General features: G+C 43.9%; 1 protein-coding gene across 1 annotated transcript in view; it reads left to right on the top strand.

Annotated features, from left to right (window-relative positions):
- Window positions 1–9,018: 9,018 nt before the first annotated feature.
- The window catches only part of LOC140492494 (FERM and PDZ domain-containing protein 1-like), a 33,338-nt gene continuing 18,249 nt past the window's right edge, over window positions 9,019–24,107 (top strand). Inside the window, exons 1-6 of the mRNA XM_072591386.1 lie at window positions 9,019–9,031; window positions 9,483–9,585; window positions 12,990–13,035; window positions 15,168–15,272; window positions 17,888–17,983; window positions 23,833–23,958. Of these exons, the coding sequence (XP_072447487.1) occupies window positions 9,019–9,031; window positions 9,483–9,585; window positions 12,990–13,035; window positions 15,168–15,272; window positions 17,888–17,983; window positions 23,833–23,958 (489 nt within the window). The remainder of the gene's footprint in view (window positions 9,032–9,482; window positions 9,586–12,989; window positions 13,036–15,167; window positions 15,273–17,887; window positions 17,984–23,832; window positions 23,959–24,107) is intronic.

The following is a 24,107-nucleotide window of genomic DNA, read 5'->3' as shown; positions in this document are numbered from 1 at the left end:
ATTCCAGAGTTGACAGTGAGATGTTCCAGTCTGCTTCCAGTGTTCTGGGCTGGCGGTGTTTGTGTGTGGTAAAAACAATGACTGCAGATGCGGAAAACCAAATACGATTAGTGGTGCTGGAAGAGCACAGCAGTTCAGGCAGCATCCAACGAGCAGCGAAATCGACGTTTCGGGCAAAAGCCCTTCATCAGGAATAAAGGCAGTGAGCCTGAAGCGTGGAGAGATAAGCTAGAGGAGGGTGGGGAGGAGATGAAGGTGATGGGTCAAGGAGGAGAGGGTGGAGTGGATAGGTGGAAAAGAAGATAGACAGGTCGGACAAGTCCGGACAAGTCAAGGAGACAGTTACTGAGCTGGAAGTTTGAAACAAGGATAAGGTGGGGGAAAGGGGAAATGAGGAAGCTGTTGAAGTCCACATTGATGCCCTGGGGTTGAAATGTTCCGAGGCAGAAGATGAGGCGTTCTTCGTCCAGGCGTCTGGTGGTGAGGGAGCGGCGGTGAAGGAGGCCCAGGACCTCCATGTCCTCGGCAGAGTGGGAGGGGGAGTTGAAATGTTGGGCCACGGGGCGGTTTGGTTGATTGGTGCGGGTGTCTCGGAGATGTTCCCTAAAGCGCTCTGCTAGGAGGCGCCCAGTCTCCCCAATGTAGAGGAGACCACATCGGGAGCAACGGATACAATAAATGATATTGGTGGATGTGCAGGTGAAACTTTGATGGATGTGGAAGGCTCCTTTAGGGCCTTGGATAGAGGTGAGGGAGGAGGTGTGGGCACAGGTTTTACAGTTCCTGCGGTGGCAGCGGAAAGTGCCAGAATGGGAGGGTGGGTCGTAGGGGGGGTGTGGACCTGACCAAGTAGTCACGGAGGGAACGGTCTTTGCGAAAGGCGGAAAGGGGTGGGGAAGGAAATATATCCCTGGTGGTGGAGTCTTTTTGGAGGTGGCGGAAATGTCGGTGGATGATTTGGTTGATGCGAAGGTTTGTAGGGTGGAAGGTGAGCACCAGGAGTGTTCTGTCCTTGTTACGGTTGGAGGGGTGGGGTCTGAGGGCGGAGGTGCGGGATGTGGACGAGATGCGTTGGAGGGCATCTTTAACCACGTGGGAAGGGAAATTGCGGTCTCTAAAGAAGGAGGCCATCTGGTGTGTCCTATGGTGGAACTGGTCCTCCTGGGAGCAGATCGGCGGAGGCAGAGAAATTGGGAATACGGGATGGCGTTTTTGCAAGAGATAGGGTGGGAAGAGGTGTTTGTGTGTGTGTTTGTGCTGGGTGTAGTGTGGTTACAGGGAGAGGGCTGGAGATAGGGCACAGTGTAGAGGGCTTGCTCCTTCCACCCCCTTGTGGTGGCCTGGCTACGTCCCCTGTTTATAATTCACATTTTTAATAAGTGGTAGAGCAGGCCATCCCTGCAGAGGGGTGTTGTTATGGTAACCTCTATGGTTGCCGTCCAGTTGGGGTCTGCATGGAACACTTCAACACACGGAATCTTGTTGCCCACCAACAAAACAAAAACATTCTAATCAGATTCACATCCAGCAAGGAGACTTCCTCTGTGCTTGTTTCAAAAATCTCTCTGATTTGAATTGATCTATTACATTTTTTTAAACTTTTTGTCATGAACATCCTTTGAACATCCTGTACTTTCCAATACAGTGATGTCAGGCTGAATTTTCCGATTTCTCCTGAAAGTGTGACGGCCAGTGAGTTTCACAGTGACCCACAATCAATTTTCTCACATCGTCTTCTACTTTTCTCCTCACTAATTATACTCCTGAGATGTTGGCTGCCTTTCTCATGAAATCGTGTATCCTGTGCTCCAGGTAAGATCTTGTCCTGGTTTCCTTGTACCACCCACCCCTGCCCCAAAAGCCCAGCTGCCACTACTTCAGACTCTCCCAATCAGCACTGATCTCTCACACTCCCAATCAGCATTGATCTCTCACACTGCAGGGGCTTGATCTGGAAACGGTCTCAAGGGGAAAGACAAGCTCCTTCCAGGACAGAGATCTGAAGGTGCTGCTGGGCTGTCTGGTGGAGAGGATGGGAATCCTTATCCTTGCTCACCTCCCCCATCCCCCAAAGGGGAACACCATAACAAAGCCAACCAACCCTGGCATAAAGAGCAGTGTGGGTCAGTGCTGTGTACAGAGTCAAAAGACTTTCTGCACTCTGCAAGATCAAGTGCCACCATCTTCGCTCTGTTACCTCTTACTCAGGATATGGCACTTGCCTTTCCCAAGGCTCATGAACTACTTGCATGCATCGTGTCCCACCCAAGGGCTCACAGCATCACCTCAGCCTCCCAAACTGCTAACCCTTTCAGCATTTCTCGCTCACTCACTGGCGACACCTGATGACCTCTTGTGATAATGCTGTGGCTAAAGGAAGTGTGTTTTGTCCTGGTTACGATTAAGCAAAGTTTTAAGGCAGAGGTGCCGAATTGGCTAGTGAGAGCCTAGAATGTAAACAACTTGGGAGGCCTTGTTTCTTTTTAAAGTTGGAATAATAGATGCAGCCTGATGGGTGTGGCCAGTTCTCACATTTCTAGTTTTTTAGTTTTGAGATTCAGCATCGGTTGCTATTGTGATGTTGAAAAAGTGGAATCCAATTTTCCCCTCTCTTGATTATAATGAAAAGCTAGCGGTTCTCTTCATAGGTTGCTGGATTACATGTGAGTCAAAATCTGTTTTCTGAATTTGCCTTTTTGCCAAAAGGTGTGTTTATGGAATACTACTATATTGAAACAGTTAATTAGTAATAGTTGTTGTATTTATTGTTCTGTTAAGTTTTCCAGTCGAATTAATTTATTCTAAGTTCTTCTTTCTTTTGTTGTATTTTAACTATAGCATTTGAATACATTGTGTTTTACATAGAACATAGAACAATACAGCACAGTACAGGCCCTTCAGCCCACGATGTTGTGCCGACTACTGATCCCCATGTATGCACCCTCAAATTTCTTGTTTAATATCAAGTAGTTTGACCAGTAAATAGTGTCCGGAACACGGCACGTTACATCTGTCTTTAAAATAAGAAAAGATTCGGGCCTAGACTACCTTCTTAAAATATTTTGAGAGGGTCTGGTCTGGTCTGGTCCATAACACTCTCCTGTTCATCATCTCCTCCCTCCGCTCATGTGTCCCTCTCTGTCAGACTGAATCTCTCCCTTTGTCTCATTGCAAAAAAAAGCTGGCCCACCCCGCTCACAGATTGATGCCTCAACTGACCCACCTGTAATCACTAGACTACATCACTTGAATTGACTGTGACCATCCTCATATAGTGTGATTGATTGACTGTGGTGGATCCTCTAATGTTCACACATCACCACTTACTCGAAGCGCATGAATTGTATTTGGTGTGTAAGCAGCTGGCAGTCTGAGTGATGATGGTCTCCGACAGTCTGTAACCTGGTGCTAAAATTAATGAGCGTCAATCCGCCATGTCAGCATCCAGTGTCGATGTGTGAAGTGCATGGGGTGATGGCAGGATGGGTCTTCACCAAGTTGTAGTTGTCAGGAACCGGCACTGACCTTTCTGTTGGGAATTTTCACTGTCTATATTTCGTGTTAGAGGACAGGTGTTTTGAAAAAGCGATGTAAGTAGGTCGAATTGGGCTTTTAATGAACTGCAAATGCACTGAAATAAGGTCGTCACCTCTTCGAAATCACCTTTCTAAGTTTCAGGGCAAATCAAGACCTTCTTTTGCAATGATGCAAATCTATACTTTTTTCCTTTCTCACCTTATTTTGTCACCACACTTGTCATTACTCTCATGACATCAGGGTGGGAGAATTCACTCAAACTTTTAAAATTAAAACTAAGCCTTTCAAATTCACAACTGTCCCAGAAGATGGCATTCCAAGGTAATATGTGGGACTGTAATTTTCAAAGTTTCCCAGCACTGGATCAAAATCCCATGGCCATTTGATGTCTAACCCAATAATTCAGATCTCGGAATCATTTATAGAGTCAGGGCAACACGAAAACAGACTATTCAGTCCAACTCGTCCATGAGGACCAGATAACCTAATTTAGTCCCATTTGCCAGCACTTGGCCCTTACCCCTCTAAACCCTTCCTGTTCATATACCCATCCAGATGCTTTTTCAATGTTGTAATTGTGCCAATGTCCACCACTTCCTCTGGAAACTCATTCCATACACACACCACCCTTTGTGTGAAAAAGGTGCCCCTTAGGACCCTTTTAAATTGTTTCCCTTTCATCTTAAACCTATGCCCTCTAGTTTTGGACTCCCCCAACCATGGAAAAGTCCTTATCTATTTACCCTCACGATTTTATAAACCTCTGTAAGGTCACCCCTCAGCCTCCAGGGAAAACAGACAATCTTGTGGCAGTGACTCTGTTGTCATTGTGGATCCCTCTTCCATATTCATGTTTTGCTCCTTGATTTGTTCCATTCTGACTTCATTTGCCTAACACCATTACCCCCCATTTGTTATTGTCCAGCCTTCAATCTCATTACAGACCATCCCATGGTTTTTCTTTCCACTCTCTACCCTTGCATTTGCTTAAAGCCTGGTACATCCCTAAGGCTAGGATTTAATGTGGTGAGTACTAAGTGCAGGCATAGGTGACTTCATGGGGCATTAACCTACTAGCCCCCTCTATCACCCCAGCATGAACAATCATTGTATTGATCATCAATTTAGTACTTAAGGGCTTCTCCTTTGTTCAATCAGGAGCTTGCTCACTGAATCCTTGCCCTGCCCACCACCCACCCACAGGTTACTGGCCAATCAGAGACTTGTAGGCTCAGGGAGTATGGTGGAAGCACAAGTGGCACACCATGACCAGCTTCACCAGTGGGTAAGTAAGTGGGTATTTTGGGGACACTATTGGGGATGGGATTAGAACCTCTCCCTGTCCCAATTAGCCCCAGATTGAGGCAAGTGGAGGTTCCCTGTGAAGATAACACACCCTGTTCTTATTAGCTGGGAGAGAGGGTATTCAGGCCAATGAGTGGCTTAGGCCATAATTTGCCCATTAGCTGATGATTCAAAAGCTTCACCTGTTGGTGGGCTGAGGATGCCCACCATGGATTTTCCTGCCCGGAGTGGAGGTGGTGAGAAAGGGACTGAGAATGCCTCTGGGTGAACCCAGCCAAATATTTGCCTTTTCCTCACCATCTCCAGGGAGGGGAAATCGCACCCTGACTTTATCCACTTCTGATGAAGGCATATTGGAGCCTGAGCAGACCATTCAGCCCTTTGAGCCTGTTCCGCCATTCTAGACCGTGGACTGATCATTCACCTCAATGGGTGCATCAGTGACTCACTAACCTGAAAATTTCTCCACAGATGCTGCCAAACTTGCTGAAAATTTCCTGGTTTTATTCACTAACTACATTTTGATCTCATCCTAACCAATTTGCTGCAGTTTGGACAGGGCAGCCGTTCTGTGATTCTTAGCCTCTGTCTTTGATTCTATTAACTCACCAAAAATCTTCTGATCCTTTGACATTGTTGAAACAGCTTGCTGGAATTTTTCACCCTGGATTTGGCAGGTCCCTCTTGTCCTAGAGGATGGGTGTGTCAGTTTTGAGGTGGATACAGAGAAGCAGAGGAAATCCCTTTTACAATGACCTAGCTCTCAGAAAGCCAATGCGATGGGGAGAGGCTATGAGTGAGAATTTTGCAGGAACCTGACAGAGTCCAGGCTGGGGGTGGGGGATGGGGGATTGAAGGGGTGCGGTGAGGATGGGTGCAAGGTGGATTAAATAATATGGAAAATAATATGGAAAATAATAAGATACTGACAATGATTGACAAATACGACTCTTGCTTTGTTTGTGATTGAAGAAATCAAGGTCCAGCCGATGGAGCAGCTGCTAACACAAACCAGCTGAGCAGCCCTTCGAAGGTGACAGTGAAGATTATCAAAGATCCACTGCTGGACTACGGCTTTATGGTCTCAGAAGATACACCAGTATGTGTGAGGTCTGTCACTGCAGGTAAATACCCTGGGAATGGAGGTTCCAATGTGGGCGGCACGTTGGCACAGCAGATAGCACTGCTGCCTCACAGCGCCAGAGACACGGGTTCAATTCCCGCCTCTGTGTGGAGTTTGTACATTCTCCCCGTGTCTGCGTGGGTTTCCTCCGGGTGCTCCGGTTTCCTCCCACAGTCCAAAAATGTGCAGGTTAGGTGAACTGGCCATGCTAAAATGCCCGTAGTGTTAGGTGAAGGGCTAAATGTAGGGGAATGGGTCTGGGTGGGTTGCACTTCAGTGGGTCGGTGTGGATTTGTTGGGCCTGTTTCCACACTGTAAGTCATCTAATCTGAGGGAAGGCCTGAAGTGTTTTCAAGAGGGTCTGAGGGTCTGAGAGGGGCAGGGCTTTTAACTGATACAGTCCATCTCAACACCTCCAGCATTAACCCTGACTCATCTCACTCTTCCTCCCACACAGTCCTCTGACAACACTTTGTCACCTTTGCCATGGTGACAATACTTACAGTGGAATTTTCTCTTCCCCGAAGGTGGTCAGAAGGTGATATAATGGGCTTGGCCCCTCACCCTCTTCCTGCCACCTCGGTAATTAATTAAAATGATCCATAGATAGCCTTCTTGACTTCCACCAAAATGGTCAATTCAGGGCCTGAACCCGTCACCTTCCAAATTATCTGCCCCCTGGTGGTCAACAAAGGTGCCTAATTTCCAAACTGAGAAACCATGACAACTTGCAAACTAGGTTAAGGAATAGAGCCTGCATTTTATCCAACTAGTGACAATGGGAGCAGGGATGGGGGCAAGGAATGGCCTCAAATCCGCACCCCAATCCAAGCCTCCAACTTCTCCTGAGACCTCTTCCTCAAGAACCCACCCCACAATAAGATCATAAAAGTGGCTTATCATCTCATTGCTGGATTTTTTCCAAGGGGTGAGATATGACCAGTGGACGTTAGGACCCAGAGGTTCTCTCCTCACGTATTTAAAAAAGTTCATAGAGATTTGTAGGGCCTTTACTACTGTCTCTGATCGGCTGAAAATTAGCTACATCTTCAGCCACTCTGTCCTTAATGATAGGCCTAGATATTTGCCAATGCAAGATGTGAGGTTATTTGGGCTGTAATTCACCAGGCTTCTGAATTTAATTTAATGTAATTTATTGTCACGTGTACCAAGGCACAGTGGAAAGCTTTGTCTTGCGAGCAATACAGCCAGATCACATAGTTCAGTAGCACAGATAAGTAAATAATAGGTAAACAGCAGCAAAAACAAAAACACAGGTACAGGCGAATGTTAAGAGTTTGTGAGTTCATTCAGTATTCTAACAACAGTAGGGTAGAAACTGTTATGAAACCGGTTGGTGCGTGTGTTCAGGCTTCTGTACCTTCTTCCCGATGGTAGAGGTTGTAGAAAAACATTGCCAGGGTGGGATGGATCTTTAAGAATGCTGGCGGCCTTTCCTTGACAGTGGGCCTGATAGATGGATTCTATAGATGGGAGGTTGGCCTTTATGATTGTCCGGGCCGAGTTCACCACATCTCCAAATCTTGTTTGGTACAGCAGTGATACGTCCAGACAGAATGCTGTCAATGGCGCACCTATAAAATATAACAAGGGTATTCACCGTCATGCCAAATTTCCTCAGCTGCCTGAGGGAGAAGAGACATTGTTGGGCCTTTGTAATCAGTGCACCCACATGAAGAGTCCAAGAAAGCTTGTTATGGATGACCATTCCGAAGAGCTTGACTCTCTCCAGTCGTTCCACCTCTGTGCTATTAATGTGCACTCTGTGCCGAAAGTCAGTAATGAGTTCCTTGGTTTTGCCGACATTGAGAGCTAGGTTGTTCTTAATGCACCATTTTTCCAGGTCCTCCACCTCCCATCTGTAGTCTGTTTCGTCACCATCTGAAATTCGACTGACTATGGTGGTATCATCAGCGAACTTGTAAATGGCATTAGTCTGGTATTGGTGATGCATCATGGGTATACAGTGAGTACAGTAGGGGGATGAGTACACAACCCTAAGGGGCTCCAGTGTTGAGTGTTAGTGAGGATGAAATATTGTCCCCAGTCTTCACTAATTGTGGCCTGTGGGTCAGGAAACTGAGGATCCAGTTGCAGAGAGTGGGGCTTAGTCTGAGATCACTAAGTTTAGTAATCAGTCTCGAGGGAATAATAGCGTTGAAAGCTGAACTGTAGTCAATGAGTAGGATTCTCACGTAGCTGTTCTTGGTGTCAAGATGTTCTAGGGAGGAGTGAAGGGCAAGTGATATGGCATCTGACATGGATCTGTTGGTTCGATAGGCAAATTGGAGTGGGTCAAGAGTAGTGGGGAGGCTGGAGTTGATTAATGCCATGACCAGCTTTTCAAAGCACTTCATGACTATTGAAGTTAGGGCCACTGGGCGGTAGTCATTGAGACATGCTGCATGAGCCTTCTGAGACACAGGGATGATGTTGGCCCTCTTGAAACAGGCAGGGACAGTGGCCTGCTGCAGGGAGAGGTTCAAGATGTCCAAGAAGACCTCTGCCAGTTGATCTGCGCACGCTCTGAGTGCAGGGCCTGGTACTCCGTGTGGTCCCATCACTTTCCTTGGATTCACACGAAGGAAAACTGATCTGACCTCTGATGCAGTTCTTCTCCCTTTCTCAACTGTTGGAGTGACATGAGTAATTTTTCAGTCTATGGGACCAGTTCCTCAGCTTTGACAGGTTACAGTCAGGGCATACGTATTGTCTGCACCAATTCTCCTTTAAAACTCTGGCATGGAATCTTCTGCTCTGGGTGATTTGTCACACTTTCATGCCTTTAACTTGTTCATTATTTTCATAGAATCATCATTGAATCCCTACCATGCAGATAGAGGCTATTCGGCCCATTGAGTCTGCACTAACCCTCTGAACAGCATCTCACCCAATCTCCTTAACTCCACATTTACCACAGTTAACCCATCTAGCCTACACACTATGGGGCAATTTAGCATGGCCAGTCCACCTAAATTGCACATCTTTGGATTGGCAGGAAACCGGAGCACCCAAAGGAAACCCACATAGACATGGAGGGGGAACGTAGAAACTCCACACAGGCAGATTTGCTTTGGTTATTTTGGTGAGCTCCTGTCCTTGGTCCAATATCAATTTCCTTATGATTTCTAGCATGCTGGTCTGCTGGTTCTACGCTGTGATTATTCAACACACACAAGAATCCTTAGTCCCATTGACATTATCTGTGTTCCCTAGTTCTCTATAAGAAAGTCCCAAACAGGTACAATCCACCTCTCTCTCTCTCTCTCTCTCCACAATCTGAGAAATGCATCATTCCCTTTTCATTGAGATGAGACAAGCTTCAGGCAGCAAGATGTGCAGTTGTAAAAAAAAGTATGAATAATTATCTGTGTGTTTTTTTTATCCTTTGCATTTGCTAATGAGCTTCCCATGTACTTTCAGCTTTTTCTCCTCTTTCTGTGAGGGACAACTAATGCTCCATTCAAAAATATGCTGACTTCATTTTCCTTCTTAGGTGGTCCTGGAGAGGGAAAGCTATTCCCAGGAGACCAGATTTTACAAATTAACAACATTACTCTGGATACAATTTCCCAGGAACATATCGATAACATTATTAGGTGAGGACCCTTTTAGCTCATTCACTGAATGTAAAGTTTTAATAGTTACCACCAGCTAATTATTAATGACCAGAGTCGCAGGTAGACAGGATAGCGAAGAAGATGTTATGGTTTCCTTTATTGGTCAATGCATTGAACATAGGAGTTGGGATGTCATGTTGTGGCTGTACAGGACATTGGTTAAGCCACTTTTGGAATATTATGTGCAATTCTCGTCTCCTTCCTGTCGGAAGGATGTTGTGATACTTGAAAGGTCTCAGAAAAGATTTACAAGGATGTTGCCAGGGTTAGAGGATTTGAGCTACAGGGAAAGGCTGAACAGGCTGGGGCTGTTTTCTCTGGAGCATCGGAGGCTAAGGGGTGACCTTACAGATGTTTATAAAATCATGAGAGGCATGGTTAGGGTAAATAGCCAATGGCTTTTCCCTGGGGTGGGGGCATCCAGAACCAGAGGGCATAGGTTTAGGGTGAGGGGGAAAGATCTAAAAGGGTCCTAAGGGGCAACCTTTTCACGCAGAGGGTGCTGCATGTATGGAATGAGCTGCCAGAGGAAGTGATGGAGGCTGGTACAATTGCAACATTTAAAAGGCATCTGAATAGGAAGGGTTGAGAGGGATGTGGGCCAAATGCTGGCAAACGGGACTAGATTAATTTAGGATATCTGTTCAGCATGGATACATTGGACTGAAGGGTCTGTTTCTGTGCTGTACATCTCTATGACCTTATTTGAGGGCTGTCTTTAAGTTCTTCAATAGGTGAACGTGCTATGAAGTTTGAATTATGAAGTTTTATGACATTCAAAGTGCTATATAAATGCAAGTTGTTGGTGGCAAACTCAGAAAATAAAACAAAGCTAAAGTGTAGAAAATTGTTTGCAGTTCTAAAGGGAGATCACCAACAAGATTTAATTGAGTGTCATATGTCTCCATAGTTCTACAGCAGCTCACCGAGACATCTTGCACAATAGTGTTCTATAATATAAACCATTACATATATTGAATTACACAAACAGTTGAGTTCTCAATTACTCACAGAGACAAATATTCTGCTGCACACACAGTCGACATTTCAATCGAAAATTCCATTACACAGACTGTTGAATATTTTTCACACACAAGGTTGACTATTCCATTACACATCTTGCCTAGTTCTCTATTACATGCAAACACAATTGAATACCCCATTTTAAACACATTTGAAAATTCAAATACAAAGACAAACTTGTATGCACAATTGAATGCTTTGATATGCGTCAAGAGTGTGATGCTGGAAAAGCACAGCAGGTCAAGCAGCATTCGAGGAGCAGGAGAATCGACATTTCAGGCAAAAGCCCTTCATCAGAAATCCTTTATTCCTGTTGAAGGGCTTTTTCCCGAAACGTCAACTCCCCTGCTCTCGGATGCTGCCTGACCTGCTGTGCTTTTCCAGCACCACACTCTCGACTCTGATCTCCAGCATCTGCAGTCCTCACTTTCTCTTTCTTTGATATATGCACTGTCAGGTTACACATACAGTCAAATACTTGAATATACATATAGTCAAATACTCCATATACACACAATCAAGAACTCCATTTCAAGTACTATTGAATGCTCCGTTGTGTACCCTACACAAACAACCAGTACCCCATTACACGTACAGCCAATTTCTCCATAAATACACACAGTTGAACACTCTATTATCCACACAGTTGAGTTCTTGCTTGCTTACCTCAGATGAATTCTCCATTGTATCCACAGTCCCACTATTTACAATTCAGTGTATTCTATCAGAAATGCAGTTAAAGAAAGCATTTCAAGTTAAAGATTGTTCATAAATGATAAACCAAATCAAGATATATGTAGCGTGTGCATTTGTCAAACCCAGAGTCTCTTTTGTTGGAATATATTTCTCCTGTCCAATGCTTGCAGCTCTAGGATTCAGTGCTAAGGTGGGGATCATTACAAAAGAATCTCTCAGTAACTTTACTGAATTTGATTTGCTTCCTGTCAAAGGTGTTCTCAAGGGTTTTGGGCTTAAACAGTGTTGTCTGGCTGGATCTTAAGAACTGTTTAGCAGAATATATAGAATGGAGTTCCCACTTGTGTAGAAAACCTCACTGCAATCCCAATTTAAATACATGCCAAACATTGGAGGCAGGGTTTGTAAGAACCGAATATGTAAAACTAAGTATGGTCTGAGTTATGACTTGTACTCCTTTGGATGTATTTCAATCTCTAATGTGTTCAGGATCAAATCCAGAATGTATAAGGCGGACGTCTTTGTTAGACTTCACTCTGCTTTAATCTGGGCTATGGGAGACTGTTTATAGAAAGACATCTGCCCTTTGTATCTGAACTCTGGACTTACACTGGAGCTTTAGTGCTATTGTTTACCAGAAATGTTTCTGATGCTGATGTCTTTGTATAGACATTGGTTACCATGAAGGACTCTCCTTCTCAACCTTTCCCCTTGTCTGAGGTTCAAGTTAAACCACTACCATTACAGAAAGCCCCAATAGAGTCAGAGAGTCATGGAGATGTATAGCACAGAAACAGACCCTTCTGTCCAACTCATCCATGCTGATCAGATATCCGAACCTAATCTGGTACCATTTGCCAGCGCTTAGCCCAATATCTCTCTAAACCCTTCCTATTCATATACCCATCCAGATGCCTTTTAAATGTTGTAATTGTACCAGCCTCCACCACTTCCTCTGGCAGCTTGTTCCATACACGCACCACCCTCTGCGTGAAACATTGCCTCTTCAAGCCCTTTTATATCTTTCCCCTCTCACCCTTAACCTATGCCCTCTAGTTCTGAACCCCCACCCCCCAACAATAGTAAGACTGCAATGTGAATCTTTTTATTTCTTTATTTCTTATTTTCCTAACTTATACTGTGTATATCTGTCATGTTCTGTAACTTCTTTCTTTATTTTCTCTAATTTTATACCTGAGATTTATATCTAGGTATTTTGTACTTAAGATGGCACTGTGTTGGTGACATTGTACACTTTTCACTGCACTCCAGTACTTTTGTAACTTGAGTACATGTGACAATGAACCTAATTCTAATTCACCAGTCACCTCTCTTTCTCAAATGAGAGCGCAGTCCCATGGGTCTTGTAAGATAGTGGCAATTTTATTTTTAACATTGAACTACAATCTGAGTGAGATAGACGGACTAGATCAGATTGGGATGTCTGGTCAGTGAGGACAAGTTGGACAAAAGGGTCTGGTTCCACGCTGTTCAACTCTTATGAGTCTTATGTGTTGGTGTTAAGTTCAAGCCTGTGATCTCCTGTGATCTCAGAAAATAATATTCTGCGCCAGGAGCATAATTTTGCAGGTTTTAGTCAAGCGTCCTTTTTTTTCTGCACTGGACCCATATTGTTTTAATATTTGTCAAATTGTTTATTGCAGGGAATGTGGTAACACTGTTACAGTGACTGTACTGCGAAATGCCTCAGTAAGTACAACCTTTCGACTTTAAAAAGCAGAGCTTTCCAATGCTACTCATGGTCATCGGTTCGATTCCAGCCTCGGGCGACTGTCTGTGTGAAGTTTCCATATTAAATTACGAAATTGCCCACAGTGTTCAGGGATGTGTGGGTTAAGTGCATTAGTCAGGGGAAATGTAGAGCTATATGGTAGGGGAATGGATCTGGGTGGGATACTCTTCGGAGGGTCGGTGTGGACCTGTTGGGCCAAATGGCCTGTGTCTACACTGTCGGGATTCTATGGGTTTATTCGCAACTCGTTGCAGTCCAGAAGAGATTCACTCGACGTGATTCAGATTCATTCCCAAATACTTTAGTCTGGCATTTGCAATGGCAGTTTGAATGACATGATATTCCTCTCAGCTCAGATATAACGGATCTATAGCTGGGATGGATGCTGACATCTACAGTGAGCACTTGATCTTGGACATGAGAACAGGAGCAGGCTATTTGGCCTGTTCCTTCAGTCAGTTGTACCTCATCTCTGTCTACTCACTGTCGCTGAGTATTCCAACAAAAATCGATCAAGCTTAGTCTTGAAAACTTCAATTGACCCTGTTTCCTTAGCATTAAGAGATGTCTTGAAGTAAGCTTGCAGAAAGCCACCTGACTCAGAACAGGATGGTGCTTTATGTTCAATTAACATTTGATGGGGCTTGATGAGACTGTGCACGGGTCCAAGTTTGACACAAATTCAACCAGCTCATGTCAGAAGGGTTTGATTCATGCTTCAGTGGCCATTTGTCTTGTGTGATGTGTTATCAAGCTACATAATCAAAGAAGCTTTATGCAGGATACAAATGAAGATTTGATCATTAATCTCAGCATATCCTAAAGTGGAGCAACACCCATCAACTAGACCTCCAGCTCTCTCTATCTAGCTAGAAGTCCATGATATTACGGGGATATTGGATGAGCGTCAGTGCAAGACTGAGGCAAGCACTACACTTTTAGAGTTGAATTATTAAACCAAGATGCCATGTCCTCTTTCAGATGGATACAAAAGGTCACATGGCAAAATTTGAATGGTTTATTGCAAGGGGAATTAACTGCAAGAGTAGGGAGGTTATACATTAATTTTACAGGGCATTGGGGAGAACACATCTGGAGTACTGTATAAAGTATTGGTCACTGTACTTACGGAAGGATGTTAACGCATCGAAAGCAGTTCAGAGAAGGAATACCTGGAATAAGTGGATTGCCTTAGATGGAGAGGCTAGGTCGGATGGGCTTGTATCCCGTGGAGTTTTGAAGAGTTATAAATGAATTAACTAAAACATCTAAGATCTCAAGTGGTCTTGAACGGGTGAATGCTGAAAGAATTCAGGTTTCCTCTGTGGGAGAATCTGAGAACTGGAGATCATTATTTTAAAATAGGGGGGCACCCATTTAAAACAAAGATGAGGAAACCCTTTTTCTCTCAAAGGGTTGTAGGCCTTTAGAACTCCCTTCCTCACAAGGCACTGAATGCAGAGTATTTAAATATTTTTAAAGGCAGAGATAGACAGTTTCTTGATGACTGAGGAGTTGAAAGATTATCAGGGAGATGCAGGAATGTAGAGTTGAGGTTAAAATCAAGAGGAAGCATGATGGCTCAGTGGTTAGCAGTGCTGCCTCACAGGGCCAGGAACCTCGGTTCGAATCCAGCCTCGGGTGACCGTGTGGAGTTTGCACAATCTCCCAATGTCTGCGTGGGTTTCCTCCTGGTGCTCCGGTTTTCTCCCACAGTCCAAAGATGTGCAGGTTAGGTGGTTTGGTAGTGCTAAATTGCCCATTGTATTCAGGGTTGTGTAGGTTAGGTGCATTAGTCAGGGGTTGGGGAATGGGTCTGGGTGAGTTACTGTTTGGAAGGTTGGTGTGGACTTGTTGGGGTGAAGGGCCTGGATCCTACAATAAAGTCGGAACAGCCATGATTTTATTGAAGAGTGAAGGAGGCTCATAGGCCTACTCTCTTAATCCTTGTTTGTATGTTCGTATTTTAGGTTACAATCAAACTTTTGGAATTCAAAACATCAGTGCAGGGCTTTCCCAATTGCCACACATTGTCAACACAAAACGCCAAAGCTGTTGTTTAAGTGTCATGGTTTCTGTTTGTATACAGGGGCCCAAGTCATCATTTATTACTGAAGAAAGGCGAGCCAGATTGAAAAGCAACCCAGTCAAAGTACGCTTTGCTGAGGAAGTGATTGTCAATGGCCACCCACAGGTTTGTGCCTTCTACAGGCATTTAGCCCACTGACTAGTTCAGCCAGATTATAATTAATCTGATTTGCTCTCAGAATGTTCTGGACTGGGTAACGTGTATTTTTCTATAAATCACTAGGTGTCTTATTGGTTTTATGCTTCCTGAGGGCCTGAATAATGTTGATTGTGGTGAGCGTGAGTGAAACCTGAGTCCCATACCAGCATTCTAGAATTAAAAAAAGCTAATTACATAGGGAAATCGACAGATTTGGCCCTCGTGGACCAGGTGGAAAGACTAAAATGTAGGACTATTGATGAACATTAAAGGAGATATTTAATTCCTCCAACTAAAATATATTTAGAAAGGAAGAAAAGAATATAAGAGGGATAAATGCATCCATAGCTAACTAAGGAAGTTAAAGATAACATAAGGGCAAAAACAAAGGCATGCCATATTGTAAAGGGCAATGGCAGGCTGGAGGATTGGGAAACTTTTAAAGACCAGCAAAGGGTGACTCAAAAGTAATAAAAAGAACGAAGGTTAATTATGAAAGAAAACTAGTTCAAAATATAAAAACAGACAGCAAATAATTTTATCAGTATATAAAAAGGAGAGTAGCTAAAATGAATGTTGGCCCTTTCGAGGTCGAGGAGTTAATAGTGGGGAGCACAGAAATGGCAGAGACTCTAAATCGATTTTTTACCTCAGTTTTCACAGTGGAAGACACTGAAACCATCCCAATGGTAACAGGTAATGCAGAGATTATAGAAAAGGTAGAATTTGTAGCAATCACCATCAATAGGGAGAAAATTCTGAGCAAAGTATTGGGATTAAAGGCAGACAAGTCCCCAGGATCTGATGACCTATACAGTATAGTCTTAAAGGAAGTGACAGCATGGATAGTGGATACATTATTGATAGTATTCCAAAATGTCCCGAATTCTGGAAAGGTTCTAGTGGATGGAAAATTGCTAATGTAAGACAATAGTTCAAAATGGGAGGGAAATAGAAAGTAGGAAACCACAGAATGGTTAGTTTAATGTCTGTCATTGGGAAATTGTTTAAATTCATTATTAAGTAGTATTACATTTGTAAAGTAAAACACAACCCACCACAGTTAGTGTGGTTTGATGAAGAATAATTCATTTTCTTTATGAAGAGTAATTCATTTAATTTGCTAGAGCTCTTTGAAGATGTAACAAGTGAAGTTGGTAATGGGGGTCCTGCAGATGTAGTATATCTGGACTTCTGGAAAGCATTTGATAAGGTGCCACACATAACTGGCCTGTGGTTTCCTACTTCTGCCTCCCTACAGGTAATGTGGAACTGGAAGGAACCTGTGTGTCTTCCCCATCAGGTTATTAAAAACAGTTTGTGCTCCAGACGTGTGTGGACATTTGATCCCCTGATACTTCATACCATGGTGCCAACTCTCAGTTATGCCACTACTTTTTTGGATGCCCAGATCAAAATTTAGTGCCCTTCAACTAGCCACATTTTGAGGACTTCTTTCACTAATCTGAAGTAACTGTATGTCCTTCATTAGATCTACTAACTCTACTTAGGGCAGCACTTAGGGTGGCTCAATGGTTAGCACTGCTGCCTCACAGCACCAGAGTCCCAGGTTTGATTCCAGGCTTGGTCGATTGTCTGTGTGGAGTTTGCATGTTCTCCCCGTGTCTGCGTGGGGTTCCTCCGGGTGCTCCGGTTTCCTCCCACAGTCACGAAGATGTGCAAGTCAGGTGTATTGGCCATGCTAAATTGCCCATAGTGTTAGGTGCATTAGTCAGAGAGGGATGGGTCTGGGTGGGTTACTCTTCGGAGGGTCGTTGTGGACTGGTTGGGCCGAAGAGTCTGTTTCCACATTGTAGGGAATCTAATCTAAACCTACAACAAGGCCCTTAGTAAGGCTGTAAATCTGGAACTTTAGGCACAAGATGCACACTACCTCAACCCCACTCTGGATTCCTGATCTTCAGTGTGGTCCCTCCAAACCAGTTGCTTTGTTTGGCCTGGTCTCCGGACAAAACCATAGAAAACTCCTGTGGCTGTGATGGTTTTTTTTATTGTTTAATCCCAAAGGATTGGCTGAGCTTTTCTATGGATGTGTGTATGTGAGTGAACTTTGGAACAAAATGACAGCAAGAACTTCATGAATACCTGGAGAGATTGGATCTGAAACTCCAGGAGGGATATTGGAGGCAAACTGTACATATCACTAGGCACAAACACAAAAACATGTACACACACACACACACACACACACACACGCACAGACATATGCACATACGCAGACACAGATACAGACACACACACAAGCACAGATACCAACACCCACACAGGCACACATACGCAGACACACACAAACACAGACACATACAAACACACAGGCAAACACACACAAATGCATACACACACACAGACAAAGATACACAGAAACATAAATGTGCACGCACACACACATGCAGATGCACAAATACATCCACACCTATATATTTTATATATGCGTACACACACTCTCTCTGCTGTCCCTCATTTTAGTATTTGTAACAACGATAATGAGGAGTCTATTATGTTATTTTGCTTATCTGTTTTCATAAATAATCCTAGAATTTTGTGTTTTATCATTCCCGCAGGGTAACTCACTACTTTTCATGCCCAGTGTTCTCAAGGTGTATTTGGAAAATGGACAGACCAAAGCCTTTCGATATGAGAAAAATACAACAGTGAAGGTAATGACGGCTATAGGTGTTCTTTGTTCCTTGCTGTGATATTTTCCCATTTGTTGATTTTGCTCAGCTTTGAATGTACTATTAATTTTAACCATCGACTGGGGGTGGGGTAGGAGGGAGGGAGGAGGTGTTGGGGATGGGCTTGGTGGGGAGGGCAGTAAATGAGTGAAAAATTTTAATTCAGTTGTCAATGGATTAAAGTAGCATTAGTGACAAAGATGTAGGAGAGAGATGATGGTGCTTTTTTTCTTTATTTCTCTATTTTTGTACCTAAAGTTTGTAATAGGTAGAACTTTTAGTTTATAGAATCCCTGCAGTGTGGAAACAGGCCCTTTGGCCCAACAAGTCCACACTGACTCTCTGAAGACTATCCCATCCAGACCCATTCCCCTACCCTTTTACTTTACATTTCCCCTGACTAATACACCTAACCTACACATCGCTGAACACTGTGGGCAATTTAGCACGGACAATTCACCTAACCTGCACATCTCTGGATTGTGGGAGGAAACCAGAGCACCCGAAGGAAACCCACGTCAACACAGGGAGAAGGTGCAAACTCCACACAGACAGTTCCCTGAGGCTGAAATCGAGCCCAGTCCCTGGCGCTGTGAGGCAGCAGTGCTAACCACTGAGTCACCGTGCTGCCCCTAACTTTGTACCTAACGTGGTGCCGTGTGTGGTGGCATTGTAACTTGTCACCATACTCCTATACTTTTATACTTGAGTACACGTGACAATAAAACCTAAAATCTAATTCTGATTTAAAAACCAATTCTAGATCATTCGTTCCTGTCTACAAATGTTACTTTTCATTGTCACAATTTTTGTTTATGCTTTGTTAACACTGAATGTTGTAAATCAACATTTCCATTCAAGTGCCATAATGTTTTTACAAGCTGTGGCCACTAAGTGATCCCAGGGATATATTTCACTCAATATGATGTGTAGTAAAGACTCAGATTTGTTATCTAACCATGGAAGTTGCTATGGGCAATCTAGCATTCATTAATATAAATAATAACGAGATTGATTTGGATTTATCATTCAGATAAAGCACCTTACCTTTAAACAGAGGTCTCCTCTGGGAGCACTAGTGAGACATAAACATCCAATAAATGACTGGTTCCAAATTCAAGGAACAGGCTGTTTGACTGAAATGAGTTAGATTGTTCTTTTGTCTTGTTGTAGAGTCATACAGTCATGGAGTCATGCAGCACGGAAAGAGACCCTTCGGTCCAACTCAACCATGCTGACCAGATATCCCAATCTGATCTTGTCCCATTTGTCAACATTTGGCCCATACCCCTCTAATCTCTTCCTATTCATCTCCCCATTCACATGCCTTTTAAATGTTGCAATTGTACCAGCCTGCAACTCGTCCTCTGGCAACTCATTCCATACATGCACCAGCCTCTGTGTGAAAAAGTTGCCTGTCAGGTCCCTGTCAAATCTTTTCCCTCTCACTTTAAACCTATGCCCTCTAATTTTGGATTCCCCTACCCCAGGAAAACGATCTTGACCAGTCATCCTATCCATGCCCCTCCTGATTTCTATAAACCTCTATAAGGTCACCCCTCAGCCTCCTACGCTCCAGGGAAAACAGCCCCAGCCTGTTCAGCCTGTCCCTATAGCTCAAAGCCTCCAACTCTGGCAACATCCTTTTTAATATTTTCTGAACCCTTTCAAGCTTAAGAATGTATTTCTTATAGCAAGGTGACCAGAATTGAACGTAGTATTCTATAAGTGGCTTCACCAGTTTCCTGTACAGTTGCAACATGACCTCTCAATTCCTATATTCAATGCACTGACCAATGCACTGACAAACATGCCAAATGCCTTCTTCACCACCTGCAACTCCAGTTTCAAGGAACTATGCACTTGCACTCCTAAGTATCTTTGTTCAGTAGCACTCCCCAGGACCTTATCATGAAGTGTATAAGTCCTGCCCTGATTTGCCCTATCAAAATGCAGCACCTCACATTTATCTAAATTAAACTCCATCTGCCATTCCTCGGCCCATTGACCCACCTGATCAAGATCCTATTGTACTCTGAGATAACCTTCTTCACTATTACTCCATCACCAATTTTTGTTTCATCAACATCCTGTTTTGCCCAGTGAAATCATCCACCTTGTCATTTAATCTCTCCTGCCTTCCATCACAGATCTTTCCTTTTTCTCTTTCACCACTCACTGCTCTCTGTCTGCAATACTCATTTTGAACCTGTTACATCTCCAACTCTCTCTAATTCTGAAATATGCTCTTCATTAATGCTGAAACTTTAATTTTGTTTCTCTCTCCATAGATACAGTCTGACAGGTTTATTATTTCCAGCTTTTTCTAGTTTTTTTATTTCAGAATCTCAGTATTCTGATCTGCTCCTTATATTAAAATGATTTTTATTAACAACATCAATGACAACAATCTGCATTTATAGAGTGTATTTACTCAGGTGTTTCACAGGACATTTATGAAACCAAAATTGACACAAATCATATAAAGAGATACTAGGATAAATGATAAAACTCTTAGTGAAAGAGATGTGTCCTAAATGAGGTGAAAGGGATGGAAAGGCAGGGAAATGCTGATCTTGGCTATCAGCGATGGAATGTTTAAAGTCAGGGAGTTGAATGAGGCCAGAATTTGAAGAATGTAGGTGTCTTGGAGGATGGTAGGAGTGGAGGACACACAGAAATAAAGATGGTCAAGAAAATGGAGGGTTTTGAAATGAAGGATAATGGTCAAGTCAGTGTACACCAAAGAGACAGGGTTGGGGTGAAGAGGAACTTGTAAGTTAAATGGAGGCAACAGATTTTTGGATAAGCTATCATCTATGAAGGGTGGGAGAGGGGACACCGGGCAGGAATTCGGACCTCAATATAATTAAGTTGCAGTCGAGTGTTTCAGCAACAGATGAGTCGAGGATGGAGTCAGGCAATAGTATTGAGGTGGGATATAGGCAGTCTGAGTGATGATGTGGATTTGTGGTAAGATCTCTGGTCAAATGTGGTACCCAGGTTGCAAAGTCTGGTTCAGCCTCAGCTAGTTGAGAGAGAGGTGGAATTGGTAACTAGAGAATGGCAGGACTTGAAAATAATAGCTTTAGTCTTTCTGGTATTCAGTTTGAAGAAATCTTCTCTCATCAGTACTGGATGTCAATCCAAAGTCTAACAGTCTGGAGACATTGAAGGTTGGAAGGGAATCATAGTTCAATAATTTCTTTGAGATTTTAATTTGGTTATGAACTGAAAGAGCAAGATTGATTATACTGTAGCCATCTGGTAATCTGTGAAATGAGCGAACTTTGAGGTACAATACTGATCATGTTTCAAAAGTCGCTCTTTGGCATTAAAGCACTTTGGAACATCTTTTGGTGATAAAAATGTGTTGTCCGAATGCTGTCCCTTTCTTTAATGCACATGAACAGTATACAAAAGCAACCGAATCTTCAGAATAGCAAACAAAACATAGAACAAAAATTATTGATGTAGGCTTGTTGGTCAACCCTTGATTTTTAATCTGACTTTCAAGGTCATATCCAAAGTCTTGTATTCACTGCAAAATGGATGAAAGCATTTATCCGCTAAAGGCCAAATTCTGCAGTGAGGATTGTCAAGGTTCATGTATGATAACTGAAATAAGTCAACTCCGAAAATGCTTTTCCATCTTTGCAAGTTAATGTATCCAGCAATTAAAAAAGTTTTCAAAAGCTTTTAGACGTTGACAGAACAGGACAGACAATAGATGTTGGAAAGGGAAACAAGAACGACTGCTAATTACAATGGGCTCTGTCCTGCCAATGGAAGAGGTACTGGGAGATATGGTAACCCCCCCCCCCCAACCCTTTACGTCTGGTCACCAATTAGTTCTAGTCAAGAAGGTCCATGGGCAACCTATTCAATCTGCTAAGGTCTTAAGTAATCAATTATTGGCCACTGAAGAGCCTCAAATGACCACCTTCGACGTCTCTCTCTTTACATTCCTGCTGGTGGTTGGTTTCTCTGGAAAACCAGGGTGACCTCGCTGCCGGATTGGGAGGGGATCTCCAGTTACCCCAAATGGCATCTACCTCTGAACTCCCTGACCATCCCCCATCGCCTTCCCACCCTGTGACAAGAAGATAAAGAAGACTTGTGTTATTGCAGCTGGATCTCATGATGAGCAGGCCTTGCCTGACTTCAGGACTCAAAGGCTGCTAGCCTCTGATTGGCAGGCAGTTTCTGACAACCCAGGATACTAGCATTGAGCCCAATGAAGGGCCAGGAAACTCACCCAGGCTTACCAGTTAGCTCTGACTGTCTTCACAGCCAAGGGTAGGGGTACGTTACTCACCACCTAAAGCCAGTGTGAGAAAAAACAGGAACTTCATGCCCTCTGAGTCGATATATTAGGCACCAGGATTGTGGATGGTGCATAGGTTTGGACAATTTATAGAGCAAGAGATGTAGTGAGTGGATGGAGAAGGGGGTTTGGACAGCAGGTGGAGAAGAGGGTTGGTACAGTGGATGGAGAAGGGGTTTGGGAGAATAGATGAGGAAGGGATTTGGGACATTGGAGAGAGATTGTGGTTGGGAGAGTAGGTGGAGAAGGGGGCTGGGAGAGTGGATGGAGAAGGGTTTTGAGAGGGTGGGTGAAGAAGGGGTTTGGGAGGTTGGGTGAAGAAGGGGGTTGGGAGAGTGGGTGGAGAAGGGGGTTGGGAGAGTGGGTGGAGAAGGGGGCTGGGAGAGTGGGAGAAGAAGGGGGTTAGGGGAGTGGGTAAAGTAGGGGGTTGGGAGCGTGGGTGAAGAAGGCGGTTGGGGGGGTGGGTGAAGAAGGGGGTTGGGAGAGTGGGTAGAGAAGGGGGTTGGGATAGTGGATGGAGAAGAGGGCTGGGAGAGTGGGTGGAGGAGGTGGTTGGGAGGGTGGGTGAAGAAAGAGGTTGGGAGGGTGGGTGGAGAAGGGGGTTGGGAGAGTGGGTGGAGAAGGTGGTTGGGAGGGTGGGTGAAGAAAGGGGTTGGGAGAGTGGGTGGAGAAGGGGGTTTGGGAGAGTGGGTGGAGAAGGGGGTTTGGGAGAGTGGGTGGAGGATGGGGTTGGGAGATTGGATGGAGGATGGGGTTGGGACACTGGATCGTGCAGGGGGTTCCCACAGATATGGAGGAGCGGATGTAGACTGTGGATGGAACAGGGACTGCAGACTTGGGCAGTGAGTAAGGCAGGACGTTAGGGATGATTTAACACTATTTCCTTCTTATTTCTGCAATGCTTATAATCATGTTGCCTTAGGAGTCTTCTTAGATCATAAGAGCATAAGGAACAAGTGGAGAAGTAGGCCATTTAGCTCCCTCACTCCTACCCTGCCATTATGCAAGATCATGGCTGATCTGCTCCAGCCCTCAACTCCTGTTTCATGCTCACTTCTTAATATTTTAAATATCTACCTAGTGCTTCTTTAAATACTTTCAGGGATCTCAACTCCACAACTCTTTGTGATTGAGAATTCAGCTATTCACCTTTCTCCGGGAAAAGAAATTCCTTTCCATGTCATTCTGTAACTATGTCCCCGAGTTTGAGATTCCCCCACAAGTGGAAACATCTTCTCAACATCCAGCCTTTCACGTCCCCTGAGAATCCTATATGTTTCAGTCAGGTCACCCCTCATTCTTCTACACTCGAGTGAATAATGGCCGAACCTGTTTAGCCGCTCCTGAGAACTCAACCCCTTCGTCCCAGGAATCAGCCAATAGAAGAAGAGTATTGTGTGAGTGAAAGTTGGGGATAGGTAATAAGACCGTATATCTTCAACAGGAAATTCAGAAAGGCAATAAGAAATTAATTTTGTTGTCCCTTTCTTCTGCAATTTGACAGGATATCATCCTCACCCTGAAGTCAAAGTTATCCATCCGTTGTATTGAACATTTTGCCCTGGTTTTGGAGGAACGATACAGTATCACCAAGGTCTATCTCTTACATGATGATGAAATCATTGAGCAGGTATGTTGGGGTTTCTGTGGACTGTGTACATGAGGGAGTGATATCCCTGAGAGTTTGCAAGCTTTTAAGTAGACAACTAAAGTTACCCACATGTACGTCTACAGAATGAAACCCTTAACCGTCCTCTGTATCAGTTCTGAGGAAGGGTC

The sequence above is a fragment of the Chiloscyllium punctatum genome, chromosome 2, assembly GCF_047496795.1.
Source record: "Chiloscyllium punctatum isolate Juve2018m chromosome 2, sChiPun1.3, whole genome shotgun sequence".
NCBI classification, from domain to species: domain Eukaryota; kingdom Metazoa; phylum Chordata; class Chondrichthyes; order Orectolobiformes; family Hemiscylliidae; genus Chiloscyllium; species Chiloscyllium punctatum.
This window is presented reverse-complemented; position numbering and strand designations above follow the sequence as displayed.